This window comes from Haliaeetus leucocephalus, unplaced genomic scaffold, assembly GCF_000737465.1.
Source record: "Haliaeetus leucocephalus isolate CR32 unplaced genomic scaffold, Haliaeetus_leucocephalus-4.0 Scaffold2, whole genome shotgun sequence".
Classification (NCBI taxonomy): domain Eukaryota; kingdom Metazoa; phylum Chordata; class Aves; order Accipitriformes; family Accipitridae; genus Haliaeetus; species Haliaeetus leucocephalus.
The window spans coordinates 16559259-16584123 of NW_010972438.1; the positions used below are offsets into that span (position 1 = coordinate 16559259).

The window sequence follows — 24865 nt, forward strand, 5'->3', positions numbered from 1 at the left end:
GGGCGTTCGCGGCCGCCGGCCGTGGCGGGGCTCCTGTCGCCCGTGCCCTCGCCCCAGCAGCCGCCTGGCCCGGGGCCTCCGCAGGGGCTCCCGGCGGGGGCTGCTCTCGCCCAAGGGGAAGTTCGGGATTTGGGTGTCTTCCCCCGGGGAAGGTGTCGGCCCCGGAGGGCGCTGGGGCCAGGGGAGAGCAGAGGCTGTGCTTGCGCGGGGAGGGGGGGCACAGCGTCGTTCGCCCACTCGGTGTGGCTGTGCCCGGAGCAGCTGTGGGGCTCGAGGTTTCTTTGGCTCTTGGTGGCCGTTGCTGGGTTGGTTTTTTTTGTTGTTTTTTTTTTTAATGGTAAGTTGTTGTTGCTCCTGCGTGTTGAACAGAGCCCCAATTCAGGAAGAATGGGATTTGAGATGTGTTGGTGTTTGTCATTGCATTAAAACGCAGTTTTTGCTTGACCACCAGTTTTAACACAAAACTATAAAAATGGAAGTATGTGGAACTCCACATTGTCATATGGAGCACTGGAGCTGCGTGCCGCTTTCTGTGCTTGTGGGTCACAAGCACATGGTAAAGGTTGCTTTGAAAACTGAAGTGTGAAACGTAGCCATGGTCCATAGTTACATTGTTTTGTTGTTGGCTGTGCTGTCATTGATGTCCTTTAAGTAACACTGTGGAAGACAACCTATCCGATATTTGCAGACTAGTGAACTGTAGTCCGTATTTAAAATAAAGAGTTGCAAGAAAGTTGTTCAGCTTTGACCCATCAGGCTCAGTGTAGGAAGGTTGTAGAATACTGTCTGTCATGTCATCAGATTGATAGCAGGAGCAAAATCTTGTGGAAATGGGTTTAATTTCCTAATCTTACTAAGAAAAAAATAAGTAGTTTCTGAAAGTAAGAAATCATATTTTTGGTCCTATGATGTCAAACCTCATGGAAAGATAAGGATATTGTAAATCTCTGTAATTAAAGTGCTAGACGAAAGCTACATAACTATGTGAATAAGCATATCCCTTAAATGCAACTGCTGTCTTTTGTAGGAGAAAACCGACATAGAAGGGACCTTATTTGTGTACAAACGGTAAGTTGGTTTGGTTTGGGTTTTTTTGGGTGGGAGGGAGGTGTTTTCCTTCCTTAAGAAAACAGTACCTCAGATAGCTCCATGTGTAGCTTTCATACTGGAGTTACTGCATCCAGTAAACTCGTAATTACTTATTTGTCCAGCTGTTAATGTCTGTATACTCATTTGAAAAGAATAAACTCTGCACTTAGGTGAATAACTCTGTCAAAAGCACCTAAAAGTACTGCTGAAAAAATCATAAAACTTGATGAATGCTGCATATGTGTCCACATAAAACCCTAGCTTATCAAGCTTATTTTGTTAATCTAATAGCATTTGTTAATGTATTAAGTTTGTTAAATGTTGAGTCTTCCTTTGTCTCCTAAAATCCATAAAGCTGATTATGAAAATAATACAGTTGAGAAATTAAATAATCTGTCCTAACTTACTGTTGGGAAATGGCAGAAATCTTTGTAAATGGACAAAGTTGCCTAAAAGCTGGAGATCTGCTAGTGTATAGTTTTTGGGGCTACTTGATTTCCTCATTAAAACCATGAAAGAAATTTCCAGTTATATGGGATGGGGCAAAGGGGTCGGTGGGGAGAGCTGGCACATAAAACCCGTCATGGATTTAAGTTTTAAATTACAAGCAAATAAAAAATCTAACAATGAAATAACACTCTGTTGAATGTAAGCAATATAAATAATGCAGACTTAACCCGTCCTGAAACAGACTGTTGTAGAGTAGGTCCTTAAAATATTTTATCCGGGCACTGTGAAGGGGTACTAGTAACCCATTCCTGTCTACTTTACTTTAGCTCCAAGCTTGGAAATACTTAGTGTAAGCAAGCCAACCAAACTAAATACCAAAAAACTAAGCAAAAAGTTTCTATGTGATTTGGTGATTATTTCAAACAAGTTCTGTTAGGCACATTAAAAGATGAACTTCTGATGGTAAGGATTGTGTGCCCTCTCCTTAGAAGCTCTTGAGAGATTTTGTTGTTGATCGTTTGGTAAAAGTGGCCACATCTTTACAGAAATCTTAACATTTACTAGCTAATTATATCTGATTTTTACTCTTGCCTTCATCATGCTGCTGTGTTGATTATATAACTCCTTACAGCCATAGCTGAGTACGCTGACATGACATTCATGCAGCAAGAGAAAACAGATCTAAAACTATCTTGAACTTCCAGTGCTTGCTTGCTTGATGTTTTCTTTTTCCACCTGGTGTCTAGCAAAAATCTAGATCATAAAAATTGTTTCACTAAACAATACAATTCTGAATAATTTAATATCTACTTTGAGGACACTGGGTTACATCTTTATTTTAACAGTATGCCTTCAGGAAGAAATTAGTGCTTATGATTCCCCTCTAAGGGTATTTCATGTTATTTAAACCAACAGCTTTTTTTATTGTCATACTTGTTTACAGTAAGGTAAATGTTGCTCTGCAAGTTGTTTGTTTTTTCTCCTCTAATAAAAGATTCTAAAATGTCTCAAAACGATCTTATGTGAAGTATTGAATACACTTGCATTTTAATCCTGGACCTGCCCTAGTTTTTTTGAATAGATTTTTTTTGAGGCATATCTTTGATTCAGCAGTTTAGCAATGTAGAAGTGTAATGTTAATCCTAATCCTACTTTGAGGTAAGCGTAGTTTTAAATTGAAATTAGTTGGCATGCCAAGAAATGGCATAGAAGAACAATTATTAAAGCTTCAGAACTGCTAAAGCTTCACCTAATAAAGCAATGGGGATTTGAAGATTAATTCATAACTCTGTTTCAGAAAACTGTATACATTGATCAAGGTATTAATCCTTGGTTTTGTTTTAATTGAAACAATAGGTCAGCTTCTCCTTATCATGGTTTTACGATAGTGAATCGACTGAACATGCACAACCTGGTTGAACCAGTAAATAAAGATTTGGAGTTTCAGCTCCATGAACCTTTTCTTCTCTACAGAAATGCTAGCTGTGAGTATAACTTTCTTTAATCCGTATAAACTTTATGTTCTTTTTTATAACCTAGACCGCTTCTGACTACTGTGATGTCTGTTTCAAGTATAATGTAATGGGGCAGGTTCCAATGAAATGTCCGTTTTCTGTCTACAGTGCTAGATTTACTTAAATAGCTGTGCTATTATATTGCGATGACCACCTGCTTTCAATAAAAAGAGGATATACTAACAAAGTTCAGTATTCCTGTATTTTTTTAATTAATGAACTGATAGGTTTAATCTAAACATATATACAGTGCTATAGCATTAATAAAAAACGATGAAAGAATAATGAAGATTGATAGATTTTGAAAGTATGTAACACCAAGAACAGTTCTAAGGGCTTCCTCTTTTGCAAGCAAAAAATTAAATATTAATCAGTATCTGCTTGAGGAAGTTGAGAACATTGCTCAGCTCTAGGTTGAAGGTTTCTTTCTCCACAGTAGGTTTTTGGACTCAGGAGACAGATGTCTATACTAAATTTCCTGGAGTCTAGACTCCAGCAAGTCTGGGTGTTGGGATAGTTGTTGCACAGGTAAGTGGTAAAATAGTAGTCAGTATCTTCCTGCTACTCTTTGAATTCTGGTAGTGGTTTGGGTCATCAATCGAGCTTCAGAGTCCTGGTGTACCGTGTTCCAATTAGGTACACACTAAAAGTCCTGTTACTCCAAAGAGCTCAAAGTATAAATTATGTAGCCTTTTAAGAGAGGAAGAGGGAGTATATGCATATATGAAATTCACATTAGGTTAAGTAGATAAATAAAAGGCACCCCACAGAGCAGAGGGTCCTCCTGATACAAAGGTATCATTTCATGTCCTCTTTTATAGCCAAATTTCTTGAAACTAGTTTGCTGCTGTCTAGTGATGGGTTCCCCTTACTGAATTACTTGGAGAACCTGTACGCTGTCTGGGTGCAGTCCTACCTCAACACAATGTCATCTTCCTTTGGAATGTCCCCTTGAATTACAGATAGGAACACTGCTTTGACTAGGCTTCAGTGTACCTAGAAGAACAGTCAAATGTTAATCCCTTCCTGTTTCCCCCTTGGAAAGCTTCTAGGATCTGTGGGGAGTAGGATAGACTCCATTACAATGACAAAGAACAGCTTAAGGTAGGTGGTCTCCTCTGTTTAATAGTCTTAGCAATCCTCCTTCTGTAAGTGTCATCAAGAGGAAAAGGTCAAAACTTCTCAGTAAATTGAAAATCCTAGGAGATTAGGGAAGTAAATGACTGGCAAGAAATTGGGAGGGGGGGAAAAAATATTGCATTGAGTTGGATGTTTAAGCAGGTTGCTTGGTTTGGAAGGAAGAGGAGCTGTAGATGATGGTGGTAGGGTTAGGATGGCCGACAAGGCGGCAGTAGAGGAAACAATTGCAATTGTGGGATTGGTGACATAGGGGAAGCAGGAAGTTGATTCATTTGTTTGTTGGAACTGCTGATGGTATCAGGAAGCAGGAGCTGCTGTGGAATTACCATGGTGTATGCTAGTGGGAGTGACTAGAGGATCACTTAACAGAAGCAATCAGAGAAGGTAGGCTGTGTGCGAGTTCATTAGAAACCTCTAAAGCTAATTATATGCCTTTCATTGATGAAAGCTCTCCTTTTCCTATGGGACACTATTTTGTAAGATCTGTGGGAGGCTCATGGGAGTTAGGATAGAGAAGACAGAGAAAAGTAAGAGGAAGGAAGAAATTCATACAAAGGTGAGCAAGGAAAATACTATAGACTGGATATGGGAAATAATTGCATTCTGAAGTAATCAAGAGTTGGGGTTTTTTTCCTCTTGTATTTTTCCCATTGTCATTTTAAAAGACTTTGGTTGGAAACTGTCCTTTATTTTGTCGCTGTGTCCTGTCTCCTGGAAGAGGGTGGCAGCATGTCCAGAATGTTTAATGTAGTTAGTATGTAATTAGTTATTTCCCCAAGTGCCACAAATAAACAGCAGATGAGTTTTTGTGGGCTCTGCTAGTGTTCACTTTGTTCAAATACCAGCTTAAAAGCATAGAAAACAGTATCTAAGCTTTTATTCCTTACAATTTCAGCATCACTAACTACCCTGACATTTTGCATTTAGTTGTGTTTTGGATTGTCTTCCTTACATGCAGTTTCCCAAATTTTCTGAATTTTGTCCCCTGAATTAGTTAGTAAAAAACAAATTATATGATTGAAATGTTTAGTGTTAAAGCTGTTTGCCTCTATCTGCATAGTATTTGTGAAACTTTAAAAAAAAATAAAAACAAACCAAAAAAACCTTCAGGATTCATTTGGATTTGCAGACAAATTTCAACATGTTTGTGTGGGTAGATTAGGGGATTCTTGTCCAAGTTCTTTTCATGCGGAAGGGTATCCACTTCTGCTTAGCTGCCTGCTGGCATGAAAAACCTTTGCATTTTGGGGACTAATTCAAATAGGAGTTTTAAGCCAGTGGTTAATGTAATGTGTATGTCGAAGGGCATAAAGTGGTGTATCTCTAATGGCTTAATGTGAAGTTCTTCTGAGATCCTTTAATGACTGAAAGAGGGTGGACTGCTAGGTTGTGCAAGGAAAAACTAGCTCTTATATGCAGTGTTGGCAACAGCCCTGTTTCTTGTAGTGGTTTGGGTTTTTTTTGTATCCTGCTTGAGGAAATCTACTGTGCTCATTAGAAACTCTTAAGAACTAAGTTGTCTTGCTAAGATTGCTGAATGATTAACTGATGATTCGGCTTCCTTAGCTTACAGATGGGGAATGGTTCAGACTACCTGATAAAAATCTAAAATCCTGTTTCTTAATGCTGCTGCTTGGCAAAGACAAACATATTTTGTGCCTGTATATTTAGGTTGTAACAGGATCAATGACAAATCCTGGCTTACGCTTTCCCAGGGCACAGTAGAAGTAGTCGAAGACGATCAAAGCAAAATTGTGCCACCACGTATTTGGGGAAGGTTCCATGTCAACAATCTTTATAACTGAATATGATACTACTGTTTTATAAACTTCACGTTTTCACTTTGTTCTGGGATTCTGTCTTGACTTAAGAAGATAATAAGGGCAAAGTCTGTTATGTATACCAAATCAGACCTCTGGCATTTCTGTCTTAAATAGCATGAGAGCTGTTCTGAGTGTATTAAGTGATGTACTCCAGTGTATGCAGAGCCGCTAAGAAGTTATGTGAGGAACTTTGCAAACAGTATATAAACATTATTTTTGCTTGGCTGGAGGCTATAAGAATGATTTGCCTGTCATGCTAGATCATAATATTTTTGGTGGGTTTTACCATTCTTGTTATAGTTTGATTTGTTCAAATACTTATTTTTAATATACAATGGAATTTTTAGTTTGCTGCATATCAGAACTTACTTTTGTTAAGCTGTAGACCTGAGATGATTTATCCAATTGCACAAAGGGGGTTTTTTTCAAACTCTTAGAACAAGAGTAGGTAATTGCCATTTTATTCTCATAGGAAAGGAGGCCTGACTTACCTTTCATAGGTTGTTTTTTTTGAGGGGGGGGGTCATCCCCTGTTTTTGCAGGGTGGGATATGAAGGAGTCTTTCATGGGTATTCTGGAAGGAGGATAGACCAAGTAATACTATAAGAAGTTCCTTTCTTATATCTACCATTTGTAGTGTTCACTGAGTGAAATGGAAGGAATTTGGGTCAATTTGTTACTTCTTAGTCTGGTTAGATGCAAGACATGTAGAGGTGCTTCCCCCCACCCCCAGAATAATACGTTTTTACTATTTTAGCTGTTAATGGAGAAGTCTTTCCCAACTTCAGGGTTTTTTTTCTCAAAATCATTCTGGCTACATAATACAGTTCAAGCCCCAAAAGAATATTTAAACCCAAAATTTTGAGAAAGGCTATGTCTACTTTAAAAGTTGTATATAATGCTGCCTGAAAACTTACACCATTTATTCATGAGGCATCAGATCCTAAATCAAAAATGACAGAGGGTGTGACTAAGAAGCTGTGAAGCATTATACCAGTTACAGTGGTAAATAGAAATAAGGGTATTCTACTTTTCATTGTTAGAGAGAATTAAAGAAAACAAGTATTTCCAAATGTGAACAAATTAAGAAATTACCAAAATGAAAAGAAATTGTTTGACTTTAGGTAACACTTTAAATTTAGAATTCCTCCTAAAATGTAGAAATTTTTAGATTAAACTTCATACTTAATGTGCTATTTATTATTGCTTAATCTGCACTATGTGTTGCTGGGTACATTTGATTTGGTCTAACTTTCCCTCTGGATGCATGCACATTCTTCAGAGTATTTGGAGTATTTGTTCGTGAAGCACTGAATCCTATTGACCTATTTTTTTTTAATGAACCTAAGCTTGTTTCCTCTTGTCTGTATTTTGTGAAAAGTGTGTTAAACTCTGTTTAAAAAAATGCATACAGTTCTGCCAGTAACAGTAGTAATAGTCCAATCTCAAAGTTCAGTACTTTCAATCTGTAATGTGAGAATTTGGAGCTGAAAGTTGACAGTTTGCTTAATAATAGAGGAAAATTAGTCAAAGTTTTAAGCAATGGCCAACTTACCTCTTAAAGTCTGCAAGAAGTATTCTTCTAAGTCTTTCTCGTTTATAACTTTCCCTCTGTATCGCTGGTGTTGGTCTTGATTAAAAGGCTTTTTAATCCAAGCTAGTTCACTTGGGAGGTCAGGCAGATTGATTTCCATGGTGCTGAAAAGACAGATGCTAAGCATAAAACTTGGGTATTAAAATAAATGGTCCTTGTTTGGTGTGGGGTTTTTGGGTGTGGGGTTTTTTTTCTTGCTTGCTTCTTATTCCTGTCTAAGGGTAAGAGTTAGTAAAACAAAAATAATAGATTTTGGAGGGGTTTATACGTTTAAGTGGAGAACTCAGTTACAAAGTGCTATCTTCAGGGCTTCTTGTATTATCATTAATTAAACAAACTTATATTCAGAAAAGCAAAATTAGTTGTGTTATTTCAAATGGCTTTTCAAATTTTTTGAAAGAGCTCCTGGCTGGTTTCAAAACAGGGCATCTTTACTGGTAAGGAAAGTCTCTCATTACAACCTTTGTTCCCAGCTGGCAGCGCATTAAGTATAACATATCTCTGTGATTGCCAAAGCTGAATGGCTCTCCAGCAAGCACATTAACCCAGTGGTTTAGTCTGAGATAAGAAAGGAGCCTGTTCTTGATAACTTTATAGCAGAAGAACCAATGCAAGCTGGGGGGGAGGAATCATTGAAAGCTCTTAAGAAGTTCTAAAAATATTTTGTTTGACCTCAAAGATGGCACTCTAAGTGGAAGGGGTTTTCTACTCTGATTCAGTGTTGCAAAGTAGTAATCCCTCTCATTCCACACTATACTTTGTCATATGGTGGTTCATTAAAGTGTTCTTGATCTTGGATGCTGTTTGCCACTGATACTGAAATCTTTATGGTCATCATTTTTTACGAACTTGGGGAACTAAAGGTAAGTAGTCAATGTAAATCACTTGGGTAAGTAACACTTGACAAGACAATGGAATAGAAAGAACAAATTGACCTAAAACTAGGAACCATAAACTTTAGTGGGCTGGTTGCCCAAGAAGCTTGGCCATACTGCATGAATCAGTTTAAAATGTGCCCTTTAGGTGAACTTAACTAATTATAATATGAAGACCACACCTCTAGAAGTTAGGATACCTGCCTCCACCTGAAGACCCTCACCCACTGAGCTTGTGCAGTAAAATTAAAAGACACTGCACCTTTAAATGAAGGCGAGGACACTATACCCCAGTCAGCTTTAAAATATGGAACTACGGGCACCAGTAAAAAGTAGATAAACAGCGAGTATGGTAATTATGCTGATGTACAACATATAAATGAATGACTTTGTGCTGGGTGTGCTAGCTTTGCAGGGATACCCCCAGCACCCCTTTCTGCACAGAACCAGCAATAAACAGCTAATACCTCAACTCTCCGTGTTACTGGCTTGCACACTGGGTGAAAGATCCCACAAGTTTTGGGACAACACACCTGCTGAATTACTCCAGTGCAACTGCTTGTGGGATTGTGCTGTGAACTGTATTTGTGAAATGGCCTTAGCTATTCAAAACAATAAGAAAGGGAGGGACTTTTAAAATTAATTCTAATGATTTATAAATCTGTGTGGCAGGCTAATGTTTAAATAGAGGAAAATACGAATAGTGAATGAGGAATCTCGGTGAAGAAGATATTAGAGCAGATTGGCTGAGAGGTGGCATTTCAGCTAACCTTGCTACTGGAAGAAATAGGAGCTTTGAGAGAGATTGCTTTCTGTGCTTTCACCTTAAACTCTATTTGAAGTGTAAAACGATGCATGTATGTGCTTTTCTTTATAGGATTGAGATTGGGTTAAGTTGATTTCCATGATTACCTTACAGGAAGGGTTTCAAAATAAGAGTCCTTTCTTTCCAGAGAGAGTTTGAAAGGTTATTGTCCTCCACTCCCAGTTGTTCTGCCTCATTGTATAGCAGTATCTAAATTGGAACTGTAAAATAAAACTTTTGCTCTCTCTTCTGTCAGCTTTTCCAACTATTTAAGGTAACTTTTAAATGGATCATCTTTTTGAATGAGATAAAGCTGTATCTGCACAAATGGCTGAACTGCCTAAGGCAAGAGAGTGACAGTGTCTGGAATCTCCGAAACTGGCAGTACTGATGAGTCCCATGTACATTTCTGGCATAGCATTCTCAGGCTAGAGTTTCATGAACATTTTAACAGTTTTGCCTTACTGTGCTGCCCCCAGCTTCTTGTTTCAGCACCCTCTCTTGTGCTAGATGGCATGTTTGTGAAGCTGATGTGCAGTGTCAAGGAACTGGTCTGGACTAAAATGTATCCAGCTGACATAAGGGAAAGGGGTGAATTGGGGTAGGATGAGTTATCAGCAGAGTTGTGGGAATGTAAGGGTGGTGATGCTGCTCCTTTCTGTTAACTTACAATGAAAACTGAAGTGAAACTACAGCTTTGGGATGCAACTTCACTTTATGCTGTCAAAGAGTGAGGCTTCTGTCTCACTGTGGCACTTTGCTATCCGCACTCTTAATTCAGACCTGCTGACTGGGCAGCATTGGAACAGTAAGCTGACTGCCCCATGAAGCAGTGGGAGCACAATATAGAAGAGACCAAGACCTTCTTTTGGTATCATCCAGCTGTTAGGCTTGAGCAGGAAGACTTCCATAATGCTTTTGTTTCCTCAAAATCTTTTTGTTTTCCCATAGCAATTTCAATCAAATTTTATTGATTGATCCAGTCAAGTTTGGAGAGAATTTGTGTTATATGTTTAGATAAATCATTGTGGGTTGGTGTTTCTAATAAAAATGACATATGTCAGAGAAGAATGTAGATGAAGATAACTGATTACTTCTTTCAATTTTATTAAATCTGATTTGTCTGTATTATGGGTTACTTATGACTTCACGTGTGTCAAAATGTAGTGTGAATCCAACTGAAAGATATTGCTGCTGGTGATTACAAACTGCTTCTACTTGATTACTAAAGATGCTGCCCAGCATTCAGTGTAGAAAAAAGCTGGATGGAAAGTGTTGGAACTGATGGAAAAATGAGTCACTTGATTTAGTGGCTTCTGTTAGATCAAACTCTTAAAAGAACTGCAGTATGATATATGAATGTTCAGCTAACGTTTATGCTGGGTGTGGTAAAAAGATCACAGATTTGAAAAGGACTGGTAAGTACCAACTCTGTTTCTAATAAAAGGATGTTCACAGCTAACACTGCATGCATGTAAGAAATACATCAAATAGTAATGCAGTTGGGACACACACACGCACATACTTCTGGGGCAAGGGAGCTGAACCGATAGTACAAGTGTGAGTCCTCTTTTGAAAAGAGGAAGATAAACATTCCAGCCTGTTGGACCATATCTAAGTTAATGCCCAAGTTTACTTGTTCACAATCTGCTTTACATCTTTGTAATACTGTTAATGTTTTGCAGTGACTCCCTATGATTGCTTGCCAGTAGTATAAAGTGGAAAAAAGCCTGATACTCTGTACACCAAACTGAGATTTGGATCTAGTTCTGGTCTTGTGTAGGCCTGTTTCTGGCAGAATTGAGTGTGACTGTTATCATTTGTCCCATTAAGATATCACTATAGGTTCCTTATCTTCATTTCTTCAGCAAGTATGCTTTTGAAGAAGCTTTCTTCTCTTGGCAGTTTGTCTGATAATGCAGTCAGGGAAGGGAAAGAGCTTTTCTTCAGTGTTAAAATATGCTACATGACTAAAGAAATAGCTCAGACTGGAAACATCTTCAGGTTTCTATGCAGTAGACAATCCAGTTGTATTAAACTGTAAATATTAATAAATATTTCATAAGCATTGGCTGCATGTATGAAATGCTTTTTTTTCTAATTGGCTTATATCTTTTGTAAGAAGAAAGTTCCTTAAATTGTGCTGTGTTTCTTTGTTTATGACTTGAAAAGCTTTGTTGTCTACTTAAGCTGTGACTTCTAAAGAAACAAACACCCAAATGAATATAGTTGTTGTTTAATAAAATTTTAAAAAAAGCAAAGTAGAACTTCAGTTTGTCTTAGGATATTGTTATAGAAATGAATTGTGGGCATGGCTTTTTGAGGGTTTTGGTCAAACACAGTAAGTCTAAGATAACTGGAAGGTCTAGAAAAAAGTTTGGTAAATAAGTGCCTCTTTGCTGTGGCTTGAAATAATTTTGAGTGGGCTTTGGTTGAAGTTTTTGAGTGTTTTGAGGAAGGAAAAAAGTGGGGGGAAGATTTCACTTTGAAATAAAAATCTACATCTGGCTGGAAAAGGTTGTGGGGTTTTGTGTGTTGGGTTGTTTGTTTGTTTTTTTAAACATTACTTTCCTTCACTTTAAGTCATATTTTTATAATCAGCTAGTGATTTCAACTTCATAAACATTGGCATGAACTGCGGTATAAAGATGAGTTTTAAAATGCTAAAAGTGTCTTTTTCAGAAATGAAAATACGTTAATGGTAACATGTAAAGTGTCCAGTTGCCTTTGATGTACTTGCACACTAAGCATTGACAAACTTGATAGGTGAACCAAGATTTAAAATAACTTGCTTTGTGGGTTTGATTAAATACAGTTCTGAAAAGAGTTCTGCAGATCTGTTGTGTTGGCACAACTGTGGGGACAGTGAGATGAGTACGTGTGTGGGTAAAAATGGCTTCTTTGAAGTGGGATTGCTGATGAAGAAATAGTACCTGGTACTACTAACAAAGTTACTCCCTCTGATGGAATATCCTTCAGCTCCGTGATCAGGCTCCAACTCTGGCAACTTTCAGTGGAATTTTACTTATTCTGAAAGCCAGAATAGGGCTTAGTGTCTTGCTGAGCTGGAACCCTTTTGCACTCATTGCTTTGTCCTTGATACTGTCAAAGAGTAGGGTTCAGTAGGAATCTAGTTTTAAGCTGCTCCATTAATGTGATGGTGTGATTGGAGCTTTGGTATTGCTTCCTTCCTATAAAATTACATCTCTCTTTAAAAAAATAATTTGGAGAGGGAACCTTCTGGAGAGCCTCTGATTGAACTGTTATGCTGTAATTCAAACTTTAATATTTTTGTTGAGCTTCAAAAATTGACAAATTTAAAAATGAGTGGTTAAAAAAAAAAAAGGATATTCTTTAGCCTAGTTTAAATGGTACAGTCAGTAATTCAAAACAGAAGGTTGCAACTGTAGTAAGAAGGCATCTGGTAGTTAAACTTTATTTTTCTGCCACTTCTATTTATAAACAGGATCAGCATTTTGTAGGTCTTGCATTTAATCTGACTGAAGTTGTATTTGTGTTTGCACATGTGCTATTTCTGATTACTTTATAAACAGAAGTTGGTCACAGAATATTTGAGTGGAAATTGATGGTAATTCCTATGTTGCAGATTTAATGAGCTGCTGGGTTTTTGCTTTATTGCTATTGACTTGATTATTTTAACCTTTGTCTTATGCTTGCTTTTTTTCTTTTCTTATTTTCAAGTGTCAATTTACAGTATCTGGTTTTATGACAAGAATGACTGTCATCGAATAGCAAAACTCATGGCTAAGTAAGTACTGTGGTCTTATTATTCTGTAATTCTTTTATACAATCAGAAAAAAAAAATTGAACCTATTAAACATGTTTGGCTTTTTTTCTCATTCTCCTTAAATAGAAAAATAGAACGTTCTTGCTGGTACAAGTTTTTTAAGTAATCGATTTATTATTTTTTTAAAAAAAACTACAGTACTAAAATTTTCAGTTAAGTGGTAAAAAAATCAGTTGAAGTATTAGTTGGCATTCTCCAAAGAAAGCAAGTATGAACAGTTTATTATTTTATATTTTATTTTGTATAAGGATGCTGGCAAAAGATCCTCTGATGCACAAAGTGTAATCAAATAAATGATGGCCACTTTTTTTTGGTTGGTGATGGGTTGGTTTTTGTTTGGGTTTGTGGTTTTTGGGGGGAGTTTTTTTGTTTGTTTATTTGGGTTTTTTTTAAGGCTTAGTTATTATTCCTGACTAAAGTAAAGAGATTGGAGAATAGTGGGGGAAGTAGGTGGAATCTTACAGCATTAAAGTGATGTTAGGAGAGTCAGCAGAACTATGAAATAATAGGAACTTTTTGTTGCTAATTTCTGGATTGTTTGATTATTTTTTTTTCTTCCCTTTTTTCCCCCCTTTTGAAATAAAGTTGGTTTATAAGCCTGCCATGTCACTTCTCTTACTTTGTAGTTCCACAGGCTCCTAGAGATGTCATGGAGTAGAAATTCTGAAGTAATCTCAATTTAAAGAAACCTTAAAAGAATCTGTAATAACATGGTTGGTTGGTTTGTTTGTTTAAGCTGCTATCACTGTAGCAATGCAGTTAGTGTATCTGTACTGTAGATGATTGCACTGCCACAGCTGAGGGCTTCAGATAGAGTACAGGAGTTTGAGTGAACAACAGAGGTCAAAGAAGGCTGGAACTGGTTGAGTTGGTAGTGTGGCATAAAGTCTTTAAAACGTGTTGTGATTGGAGGGTATTCTTGCACCTTTCTGGTCCTTCAAGTGAGATGCCTTGCAGATTAAGCCAAGACTTTTTACTAGTAGAAAAGGATGAGAATTAACTTAAGCAAATCTCCAATGTCTTTATGAAAGGAAGGAGCTTTAATTACGTGACAGGGTAGTGACACTAGCAAAAATGCAAAATTGCAAAATGCAGATGTACTGCACAGGGTATCTTCTCATCCCTTGTTCCCTGCTTTGCTTTTCTTCGCTATCACGCTACTTTCCTGAACTTTCTTTTCTATTGCATGCCTTAATCAACATGTCGTGTCTTGCAAGTCAGGTCATCTTGAAGACTGGCAAAATTTAATTATATGGAAACTAGTCATAGTGTAGACATTTTAAGCTGAATTCTAATTTCTTAGTCTGGGGTTTTTCCTTTGGGTTATTTTGGCTTTTCCCTGCAGAAGCAATGTAAGACAACACAAATGACAGACTTTGCCATCAAGATCTCTTTCTAAATTCTTTTTTTTTTTTTTCTTTCATCCTGATAACCCTATACAGTTCCCATTTCCCACTTTTTTTTTTCCTTCCGAGCCATGTTGGATTTTTTGCTGTTATTTGACTTGTCCAAATGTAAGGATTAATTATAAGGGTTAATGGAAAACAATTGTGTGAAAGTGACTGTCAGAAATTGTTAGCAAAACAAGTAACAAAATGTCTATTGCTTCTCTGCTTTATAAACAGAGCATGAGAAAGGCATGGCTTTCTGTTTTTTTAATGCACCTTTTAATTTAAAACCATGAGTAATGTTTGAAGTGGGAGAGAGAACTGAACCCTTCAAACTCTGCCATGTTCTTATTCTGTCATGCACAGCTACACTGCAGTTTTAAGTGTCATTATAGCAAAACTTGAGTTCATTTGGTATTAAACTAGTATAGCTACTATAGCACAAATCATGGGCTATAGATACTTCAGGGATCTTTAAAAGTGTGATCAGGTAACAGATGAGTCTAGCCATGGCACAGCAGTCCATAAAGCATGTCTACCCTTGTTGCTGGATTCTGTAGTATTTGGGAAATAACTGCAACCCAGCAGGTTCATTTAAAGTCAGTCTTGGAATAATCTAAGCTTTATAGTAATCTCCTTTGTAAACTACTGTAGCCTGCCTTTTCTTGGGTCCCTGATGCCTATATTGCAGCTTTATTAACACACAGAGGCAGAAGTGTCAAAGCGGGCGTTACTGCTTCACCTCTGTTTATGGTGCACGTACTCACACACTCTTGTGGCTGTAGCATCTCAGCACCCTAGAAAGCTTCTGACATTACATATTATTTTGGAAAGTCAAAAAGCTGAAATGTATTTTTTAAGTGTTGGAATATTTTATGGTAGGTGTTGGAATGGTTGTGGATTAAACTATCTTTGAAACTGAAATTAGTTAATGTATCAAGCAGACTTTGGGGAACATGTATTGAGCTTTGTTACTTCAAACTTAAGCAGGTGAATCTAGAGAAATCAAATGTGCACATAAAAAGATTTATTGATTGGACATTGACAGAATACAGACAGCTTAATTTTGCTGAGTTGGCTAGGTCCTCACTTTATGATTTTCAGTCTTTGCTGCCATTAACTTGGTCAAAAAAAGGTATAAGTGGTCTTTGTTAGCCTAAGTGCTGCTAGTAATAAGTCCATTATCCGAGTGCTTTTTTTCATAAAGTCATTCTTCATTATTAGATTATGGAATATCTGAATACTTCTAGTTCATCTTTCCTTTAAAATTGTGTATTGTTTTGGGGGTAACAAAAGTATTGGCAGAAGCCATTTCTATACTGAAAAAGGTATTTAGTGTAACTATATTTATTTGTATTTGTTGAAAAAGCAGTGTAGAATGAAATCACACTTCATTTGGTACCACATGCCTTATAGCTTCTGAGTATCTAAAGATTCATATTAGGGAAAATGAAATGAAAGCATTCTAGTTGCACATTGCTTCAGGATGGAAAAGCTGCACTTGTGAGGCTGCTGTTACAAACTTGATGAAAAGCGGATTGATAGTATTTTACCGACATCTGTTTCCACAAACATCAAGCTTTCTCTCACTCAAAATGGGTAGAAGGCAGTCAGAAGAAAAGTAAAAAAGCTGATACTTCTGTGTGCTTCTCTATACAAAGGAGGCTGAAACTGCAGGAACTCTTCCATCCTGGGATAAAAGATGTATTTAAGACAACTTAAAATATACTCTTCAATTGAAAAAAATAAAATAGAATCCTAGAGAAGGAAAGCCACATTTCAGCGCATGGTAGCAGGCTCCATCAGGCTTAGTTCAGTATATTTTGAAATAAATATTTACGTTGTCTTCCAAGAGTATTAATTTTGTTCCACAGTTTTTTGTCTTTGTCTTGGGTGGAAATTTGGTTTTGTACCCTTTTGTTTAGGTGGGTTTTTTTTTTTTATCACTGATAGGGAAGAGTACTGCCTTTGTAGTACCTCAGAGCTTCAAAAACATAACCATAAAAGGTTTCAAGGAGATTTGCGTTCTCTTTCCTGCTGTTTGACTTGACCTTATTGTGCCAGACTGAGTTAACAAGATTGCAGGCCGTCCATTTATATTTTGGTGGCTTATCTTTCAAAAGAAAAGTAAATTAGTGTTTGTAGGCTTTGTAATCACAGACTTCACTTCTCACATTCTCTCTCTCTCTCCCTCCCTCCCTCTGTCCCCCTGCCTGCCCCCTCTCCCTCCTTCTGTGAGGTTGTGCCAGGTATGTTTTCAGTGCTCTAACTGCAGATATTCTTAAGCAAACTGTCACAGCAGCTACTGTGTCCCTGAAGGAATGTGTGCCTCTTCCACTATCTGATATAATGGAAAGAAACAGCAGGCCTTGCTTAAAAAAAGATTTAATCCTGGATTGCATACAGATCATGCTCAGTGTACAGATTTGTATTAGTTGACTTTTTTCCCCAGCAAAGGTATTCAATTTACAGAACTTTTTTTTTTTTAAAGAATTCTAGAATTTTCTGAAATGAAAAAAAATTATGGGAGTCATCAAACTCCTAACTTTAGAAGGAATTAATTTGGGTCAAGTTAAGTCAAGATGATTGTTTGAGGGATGAGCTTTCTAGAAGAAGTAGGACAGAAACTAGGGTTTTTCAACTCTTTGTTAAACAATTGCATTGACATGTGAATTTGTAGGGTTTCCTTATGTTTAGGTTAGTTTATAAGCTTGTTTCACCCTCTTTCAACAGTCAGACCCAAACTGGCTTCTGAGATACAGGCAGGAAGGTAGAAGTGGGAGAGTATCTCAGAGTTTTGGGGGTGTACGGTTTCACATTTACCCCATCATCATCTGAATGTAAGCTGCACAAGAAAGAAGATTGAGGAAGAGCTATTAGACAATTTTCTACATGAGAATATAATTTGTTATTCTCAAAAAAAAATTAAACTTTAATAAGGGTAATAAACACTTCATAATGGATGATAGAAAAATATTATGAAATGTTTTTCAGAAATCTTTGTGAGACACTTCTGTGAAATGGATATACTCCTTGAAGATGTTTTGCTGTGAGACCAATTAGTACCATTTTAATGGGAAGATGTTTTACTGAAACCTTCTGGACCAACTAGTTAAGAGCAGGAGTGTGTCAAGACTGAAGCCTTTGCTTCACCTATCAGGCAGCACATGCATGAGTTCAGCTGTCCAGACTTTTCCCTTTAACTGAAGTATTTATTTTTTCTGATACAATTATGCTGACACTTAAAATCTCAGCAAAGTATTCTGGTTCTTTTACCTTGCCCTTTCTCATCCCTAGTTTTGCAGTTGAGTTTAGACAGGTCCTATGTCAGGACTGTATGACCGCGTGGGGTGCTAGAACAAAATGTTCTCTCAGGGTGTCACCATAGAAACATTTGTACAGTATTGAGCCGCTTCATCCAAAGGAGCACATGCTGCAATTCTTAGAAATTATCAGACAGAGTGTAGATTGGCTATTCTGAGTTATGTTTGCAGGTGAATGTTTGCTTACAGAGAAAGCTGTAGTAATAATGAGAAGCTGGTTAAATAAGCAGCTTGTATGATTAAAAATTTTCAAAGTAATTTTGAAAGTAATATTGAATTGTTAAAAGCTAAATCTAACCTTTCTTCAAATAAATGCAGCTAAACTGTAGTCAAGTAGAGGCCTGGTTGCTAGAACACTGGGAAGAAACTTCCAGGACTTTGAACTACTATTTTCCTCAGAAATGGCAACAAAGAAGTGCATATAAATATCAAATTACTGTACAGTCTATAAAATCTAGAATTTGTCCTGAATCTTAACTGACCCGAAGAAACTGGAGGCTGGCATGATTGACGCTTTCTGTGATTATTATGATGGCACCTCTTGGCTCCCCCATCAGCCATCAGTTCCACAGCATGAGAGTTCTCAAGTGACATGCCAGCTCCAGAGCTCTGCCCTGTTTACAGGGATTGTTTTTTCTTAACATATTTGATTAATGCAGGCTTAAAAAAGAAGGGATTACAGGCTGGTGTGTGTTTATTTCAAGAGGATAAGCTTTAGCGTGTTGCACAGCCATGTATATCTTGTGAACTGCATATGGATTAGAAGTATATGCTGCCTTTTACTTTTATTAATGAAACATACCAGGTACACATCATCTTTCATATCTTAACCATCTTTTAAACTGAGTTTTTTGATACTTGAGGCAGGTAGGGGTGGAGTAGAAGTGGTGAATGAACTGTAGGCACCTAAGTCCAGAGAAAAAGATGTGTTGTAGACCTGCAGGTAATTGGAATGACTACAGAGCAGCTAGAGAAGAAAATGGTTTGCCCTTCTTTCCAGAGCCTGAAGTGGGGGAGTAAGGGGTAACTTGCTCTAAGCCTCCTTGCAGACTGACTTCAGAGACATGTGGTGTGAGCCAGCTCTCTTCTTTCCCACTGTCTTTGTTTTGTGGTATAATGGTAGGCCTCATCCTAAATTAGAACTGTTTTGTAATTGATTTTGTTGAATACCATCGCTTGATTTGACTGAATATGGAAAAAATGCATGTTAGGAAGTAAAGAGTAAAAAATGTATTTTACTGTCTGTGGTATAATACATGTGCTCTTTGTATAATGCATGCTTGAATGTCCACATATTTTATTGTAAAAATATCTAAATATGACAGCTTTACAGAAGTAGTGTTTACTGTAGGCAAACTTTGAGAGACAGACCAGTGCTGTCTGCATTGGAGATAAATCATACAGACTATTTAACATTTGACTTGTATAAACCTTGTAGCAAATGAAAACTTGTGTAACTTTGGTTAACTATGTGTTAGGTTTTTACTTAGGCAGAGCAAAATGTGGTAATACACTGGGAGTACACTTTACTGCTTCTTGCAAGACGTTAACTCCAGATAAAATTTTAAAATCCTGTTTCTCCTTTCCTGTTGTAGAGTGGTAGAACAAGAAGCTCAGAGATCGCAGCAAGTTTCCCAGGACAGAAAAAGTCCCAGCAGAACCAATGGCTGCAATGAAAACAGGCCCATTGACATCCTTGAAATGCTTAGTAAAGCCAAGGATGAATATGAACGAGTAAGGAAATATCTTTTTTTTTTCTTCTTCTCTAATTTTTTTTTCCCTAATCTTACGAACAAACAAAAACATGACTTTTACTTCTGAATAAGGGGCTTAGGACATCATATGGAGTCCACTGAAAGAGCATGCCCTATGATTTCTGAGAGAGATGGTAGAGAGTAATTCTTATATACTAAACTGTCCTGTGCAATACACTGTAACCCAAGATTGCAAACTAGTTCACCTGATCCATAGTTTAATGGGCCTATATATTCTTATGTTTGAATTACTACCTTCTGGTGGGGAAAAAAAAATACAATTTAAAAACAGATACCTGGAGATGCAGGCACAACAAAATATTTTTCTAAAAACAGCTGCATGGACTGCTTAATCTCAGTACTCATCTACTGTCTTGTTCTGTAAGATCATTGTCAAAGGAGAAATGAACAAAGAGGTATATATGTAACACTGTAGAATGTACCACTGAACATATCTGGTTTTGTGATCTGGAAGTTCTGTTATTGTAAATACTCCTTATAATGGCTGACACTTTGGTTTTTCAGTTTTTTTGTCTGTTCTGAAAGTCACTGGAGGAGACTTGCTATGATTCATGTCATAAGAGCATTCACTGAGCTGCACAATAAAATGCTTTGACATGTTGAATAATATAACAGAAGCCCAGAAACTTTGTGAACTATCCCATGTCTGTGATATGAGCACAGATGTACAACGACTTAGAGAGAAGGGGTAATGTGGGGAAAAATTCATATTTTAAAACAGCGTGGGATTTGCATATTGCATGAATTCATGTTTTATTTCTGTAATTATTACCTTAGTGGGCAACTCTTTGCCTACTTTTTAATTATTCTTCATTTTTAAGAAAGCCTATGTGGAAACTAGTTTTTAACACGTTAGCTGTGTTCTGTTTAAAGAGCAGGCATTCTCTGCCATTGTTTCAGTACCCTTGTTTTCTGACTGATGTCTTGTTCCCTCCCTCAAGTATCTGTCTTGTTCCCTTCCTGTACTAGGAAGCAGTCTCTGATTTCAGGCAAGATAGGTTGAATACTGATTGTGTGATCCAACTTGAAATATAGCTTGATAGACCCATTTTACAACAATTTCTACTGCTGTGAGAAAATTTTGTCTCTGGGAATAGCAAATAAAAATTGTACCCAAGAGTGTCTGTCTCTTAGTCTCAAAAGAAGTTTTGTGGTATTAGAGATTTAGTAATTCAGTACATTTGTAGACTCTATGAAGCATATTTTTAATAGCTGTAGACTAAGTATAACAATACTGTTCCCTTATCCTTCTGTTCCCTAGTTTACTACTTCTGTCCTGTCTACTGTGTGTCTATTGATTTCAGAAGGGTGAGTCTGGTATCTTTTGCCAGTGCTAAATTCACAAGTTTACCTACTGAAGGAGAATATTACTTCTCTTAGGAAAGAATTACTTTATATGGTCCTGAGGACCAAATTCATACCTACAGGGCAAATATAAGGGTAATATGTGGGAGATCCGAAAAAAGAAACAAAGATCCTGAACATGCCTCTCCAGAAGTACAATAATACAAGAACGTGCAATAGTGAAGTAATGTGTGAGTGTAACATTGCAGAGCTGTGGTATGGTTTTTGTCACCGTACTGGTGGGAGAAGAGTTACCACATTAGTGGAGTGCTTGATTCCTTCCAGAAGTTGCTTGTGCAGTAGGTCACCACAGAGTTGAGTACTTGGGATTTGAATCTTTATAGCATACCTGATTGTTACAGTACAGTGTGGGATGAGGAAAAAAGAATGAACACATGGATTAAGCGTTGTATGAGCCAACTTAACTTGTCACTTTCTGACACAGATTGAGGGCAAGTGAATGTGACAAACCATACAATGTATTTGACCCAGTCTAGCTACTAGTTTCTGAAAATCAGTGATGTGTTTTTTGAACGCTTTAAATACAGATTGAAAAAAAAAAAAAAAAATTACATCTGATTCTCTGATAATCAATGCTGTCTGGAGAGACGGTGTCTTTGTAGAAAGGCCAGCATTGTGGAAGTAGCAGTTTTTGTGAGCACATAGAAGGAAGCATCAAAACCTGAATGACTCATCTTTCAATGTTGCATTAATTGAGATGGATTTGAAGAAATTGGGAAAAAAAATGCAAAACAAAAAAAGAAAACACATACCACAAGAACTCACTGTTTTGGTAGTGCCCTCTTAGGGTGTGATGAAGCCTTTCTCCCTCTTTGTACTTGCAGTATTGGATAATACACATTTCTAACAGATGGTTCTTAAAAATGACTCAGGATATTCCAGCTTCTCTCCTGATTTTCAGATCTTTTTCATGTGAGAGTACTGAGAAGCTTTTGCTAGAAACAAAGTTCCTAAGCATCATGGATGAAGCTTTGTAGACAAGTAAAATACTGTGATATACAGGGAATGGTATGCAGATTTTTATGGTGGACAGTTTATGTCTGTGGTGCCTGTAATACAACAGGCAAATACGTAGGGCATGGACTACAGTAGAGCTACTATATAATTGGGGTCTTTGTGTCTTGATCTTGATTTGTTGTCATTGTGTGTGTTTGTTTTTCTTGATGCTTTTAGAACACTAGTGAAACTAGAATAATTATTTAATTTCCTTTTTGTGTATGTAAACTGAATCTGTTGAACATAATCCCATAGCCTGCTATGACTGTAGTTGTGTAGAAGTTGCGAGATAAACAGAGTTGAGCATGTTGGTCATGTTTCAAGCTAACTTCTTTGGAGAATGTTCTGTTAACCATCTCAGCTTTAGCAACAAACCTCTGGCACATTAATTTTGGAACTCCTTGTAGCCAAGTTATGTCGATGTTAACATGATTAGGTAACCAACTTGTTTTGAAGATGGCTTCTTGAGAGACCTTTCCTGTCTTAATTTTTTTTATATATTATTTTATGGCACTCAGTAATTACACATGAATTTGTATTTAGGAGCAGAAAGTACTTATCTTCCTGGTACATTCCAGATGGATCATACAGTAATCCTTGTGTGCAGCCCACATGAGATTGGCGGAGTGTCAGCATGAGAAGGGGGCAGAGAGAGTGAAAAAGAGATTTATGAAGGTCTGAGTGATTTAATCTAGGATTCTAAATCAGCTTAATCCTTCAAGTACTCGCTACATCAAGTCCATATGTGAAAATGAATGAATTCTGAGATTTTTATTTTTTTTGATGAAGTGAATGGATGCTTTTTATAGTGTGGTGGTTTGTGTGTGTGTGTGCTTCAGCATGAGCATGGAAACATAGTGCAGCTCATCCTCTAGTGAAAAGAAAACTATGCTTTGTATGATTTTTTTTGTAACCACAAGGCATCTAGCACTTCAGGCATAAAGAGCTTTGACCTTCAAGTTAGTGGCTAAAAGTCAGAAAGATGGGAGAAGTTGCTTCTCACCTCTGTCCCTAAATCACAATATAAAGTCTTGATTTTGTATTTATTTCTTTCAATTAGAAATTGAAGACAAAAGAATAATAAAGTTCAGATTGCTTTTTAGCTTGTTACTAAAAAGTTTAACCCATATTTTGCTGCTGTGGGTAAGTCAATAGAGCAGTCATCATGTGTTGTACTAATATGCAGCTGTATCATATGCACAAGGTGTAGTTTACCTATTGAAAGCTAGACTGTTGTACAGTTTGGGTTTTTCCACTGGTGATTTAAACTATAATACAATTTCTATTTTCGTTTATGTATTTATTTATTTATTAAAGATGAAAGTCAACTTTATCTATAAACATACTGTCTGTTATAATGCAACTCTTGTCTGTTTCCTGCCTTGTTCACAGAGAACCAGATTAACACCTTCTGAAAATACATGTACATGGTTAATTAAATCTGGTGGAAGTAAGTCAGTGACAAGCTCTCTTGCCAGCCACATAGAATGATTTCTGACAGGATTTTTTTCTCTAAGTTGTTTCTAGTTTGGGTTCTTGATTTAATGAAGTATAGCAAACTTCCTTATTAGTGGCTAATGTAGATAAAGGATGTGAAAAGCCTGCCTTTTTTTTTTTTTCCTTAGTGAAAAAAGTATGACGTGAGCTGTTGTCTGTTTGTTTGGGTTTTTTTTAATAGAGTAAAAGCTTTATGAATACATAGCAGATGGTGGATGTCTTGGTATGATTTTTACAGAAATTCACAAATTTTAGGAAGTGTCTTAGAAAAATCGCTACTCTGTACACTGTCTGTATTTCAGTCAAAGTGCCATGTAAACAGGATCGTAGTAGTGGATAAATGTAGACTTAAAGCTCATGTATTTGTGTTACTTTGTTGTTGTTGTTCTTTCTTCTTTTAGAATCAGGTCAGTGACTTAAGTGTTATATCAAGTTCTGGAATGCAACAAAATGCAAATCCTCCAAAGCCAGAAAGCACAGAGCCTTCAGAACAAAAAACTTCATTACAAGTGCAGGAGCAGGTATGTTTCATCCAAATCTAGATAAGGTGCTACTTTTTTTTTCCATTTAGTACTTTGGTTTGGTACCAAAATATTCTTTTCTCAGAATGCCTGCAGTGTTGTCTGCTGAATGTATTACCATTTTGAATGAACTAATGGGTTTGAAGACTTTTAGGATCTTAAATTCTGTCTTTTGACTTGGCATTTAAAAATATGAGGCTATGTCCACACTACTGTGAATATCCAAGTATGTTTAAATGGGCTAACTTGGATTCTGGAAGAAATCAGTCTGTGGTAATGTGCAGGATGACTCGCAGAGCAAGGAAGCAAGAAAAAATAACCTCTGCCACGTTATTGGACTGAATATGGCATCAGTTAGTTGTATACTGTGTTACAGTTCTTGACACATGAGCTTAAGCTCTATTTTCTCATGTTCAGGCATTTACTTAAGGTTTATCTGTGCTGCCTTCAAAGCAATAGCTACAGTCCTGCTAACTTAAACCAACAGTGAATTGTTAGACAAGAAACGGAAAGCGCTTCAGTCATGGCGGCACTGAATTCTCCTTAGCATAACTGAAGATGTGTTTGCCTATCTTCTGCCACACTTCTGTAGCTTGCATTGAACCTCTGCTTGTATGACTATTTGGTAATGATACCAGTCAGCTTGGCTGATTCCTTCATATTTAGATTGTGGAAAAAGTGTATGTGGTTTTCTGTTGGTTTGCTTCAGTGTTTGGGTTTTTTTGTTGTGGGCAGAAGAGGACTGTTGTTTGGGGTCTTTTTTTTCCCCTGTGTTAAGAACTTTTTGACAGTATATTCCTTCCTCTGCAGGAAGGGAAATACTGTAAAAAAAATTTTCATTGTTTTTGGGGAGGGATGTTGCTCAAATTGTGGTAATACTAGTGTTGACATCTATTTCAGGT

The 24865-nt window shown here is 37.1% G+C and overlaps 1 protein-coding gene across 1 annotated transcript in view; it reads left to right on the forward strand.

The window, feature by feature from the left end:
- Nucleotides 1–24865, forward strand: part of DCP1A (decapping mRNA 1A) — a 36311-nt gene that overhangs the window by 263 nt on the left and 11183 nt on the right. Inside the window, exons 2-6 of the mRNA XM_010572698.1 lie at nucleotides 1028–1068; nucleotides 2896–3023; nucleotides 12993–13059; nucleotides 19405–19543; nucleotides 23844–23963. Coding sequence (XP_010571000.1) covers nucleotides 1028–1068; nucleotides 2896–3023; nucleotides 12993–13059; nucleotides 19405–19543; nucleotides 23844–23963 — 495 coding nt within the window. The remainder of the gene's footprint in view (nucleotides 1–1027; nucleotides 1069–2895; nucleotides 3024–12992; nucleotides 13060–19404; nucleotides 19544–23843; nucleotides 23964–24865) is intronic.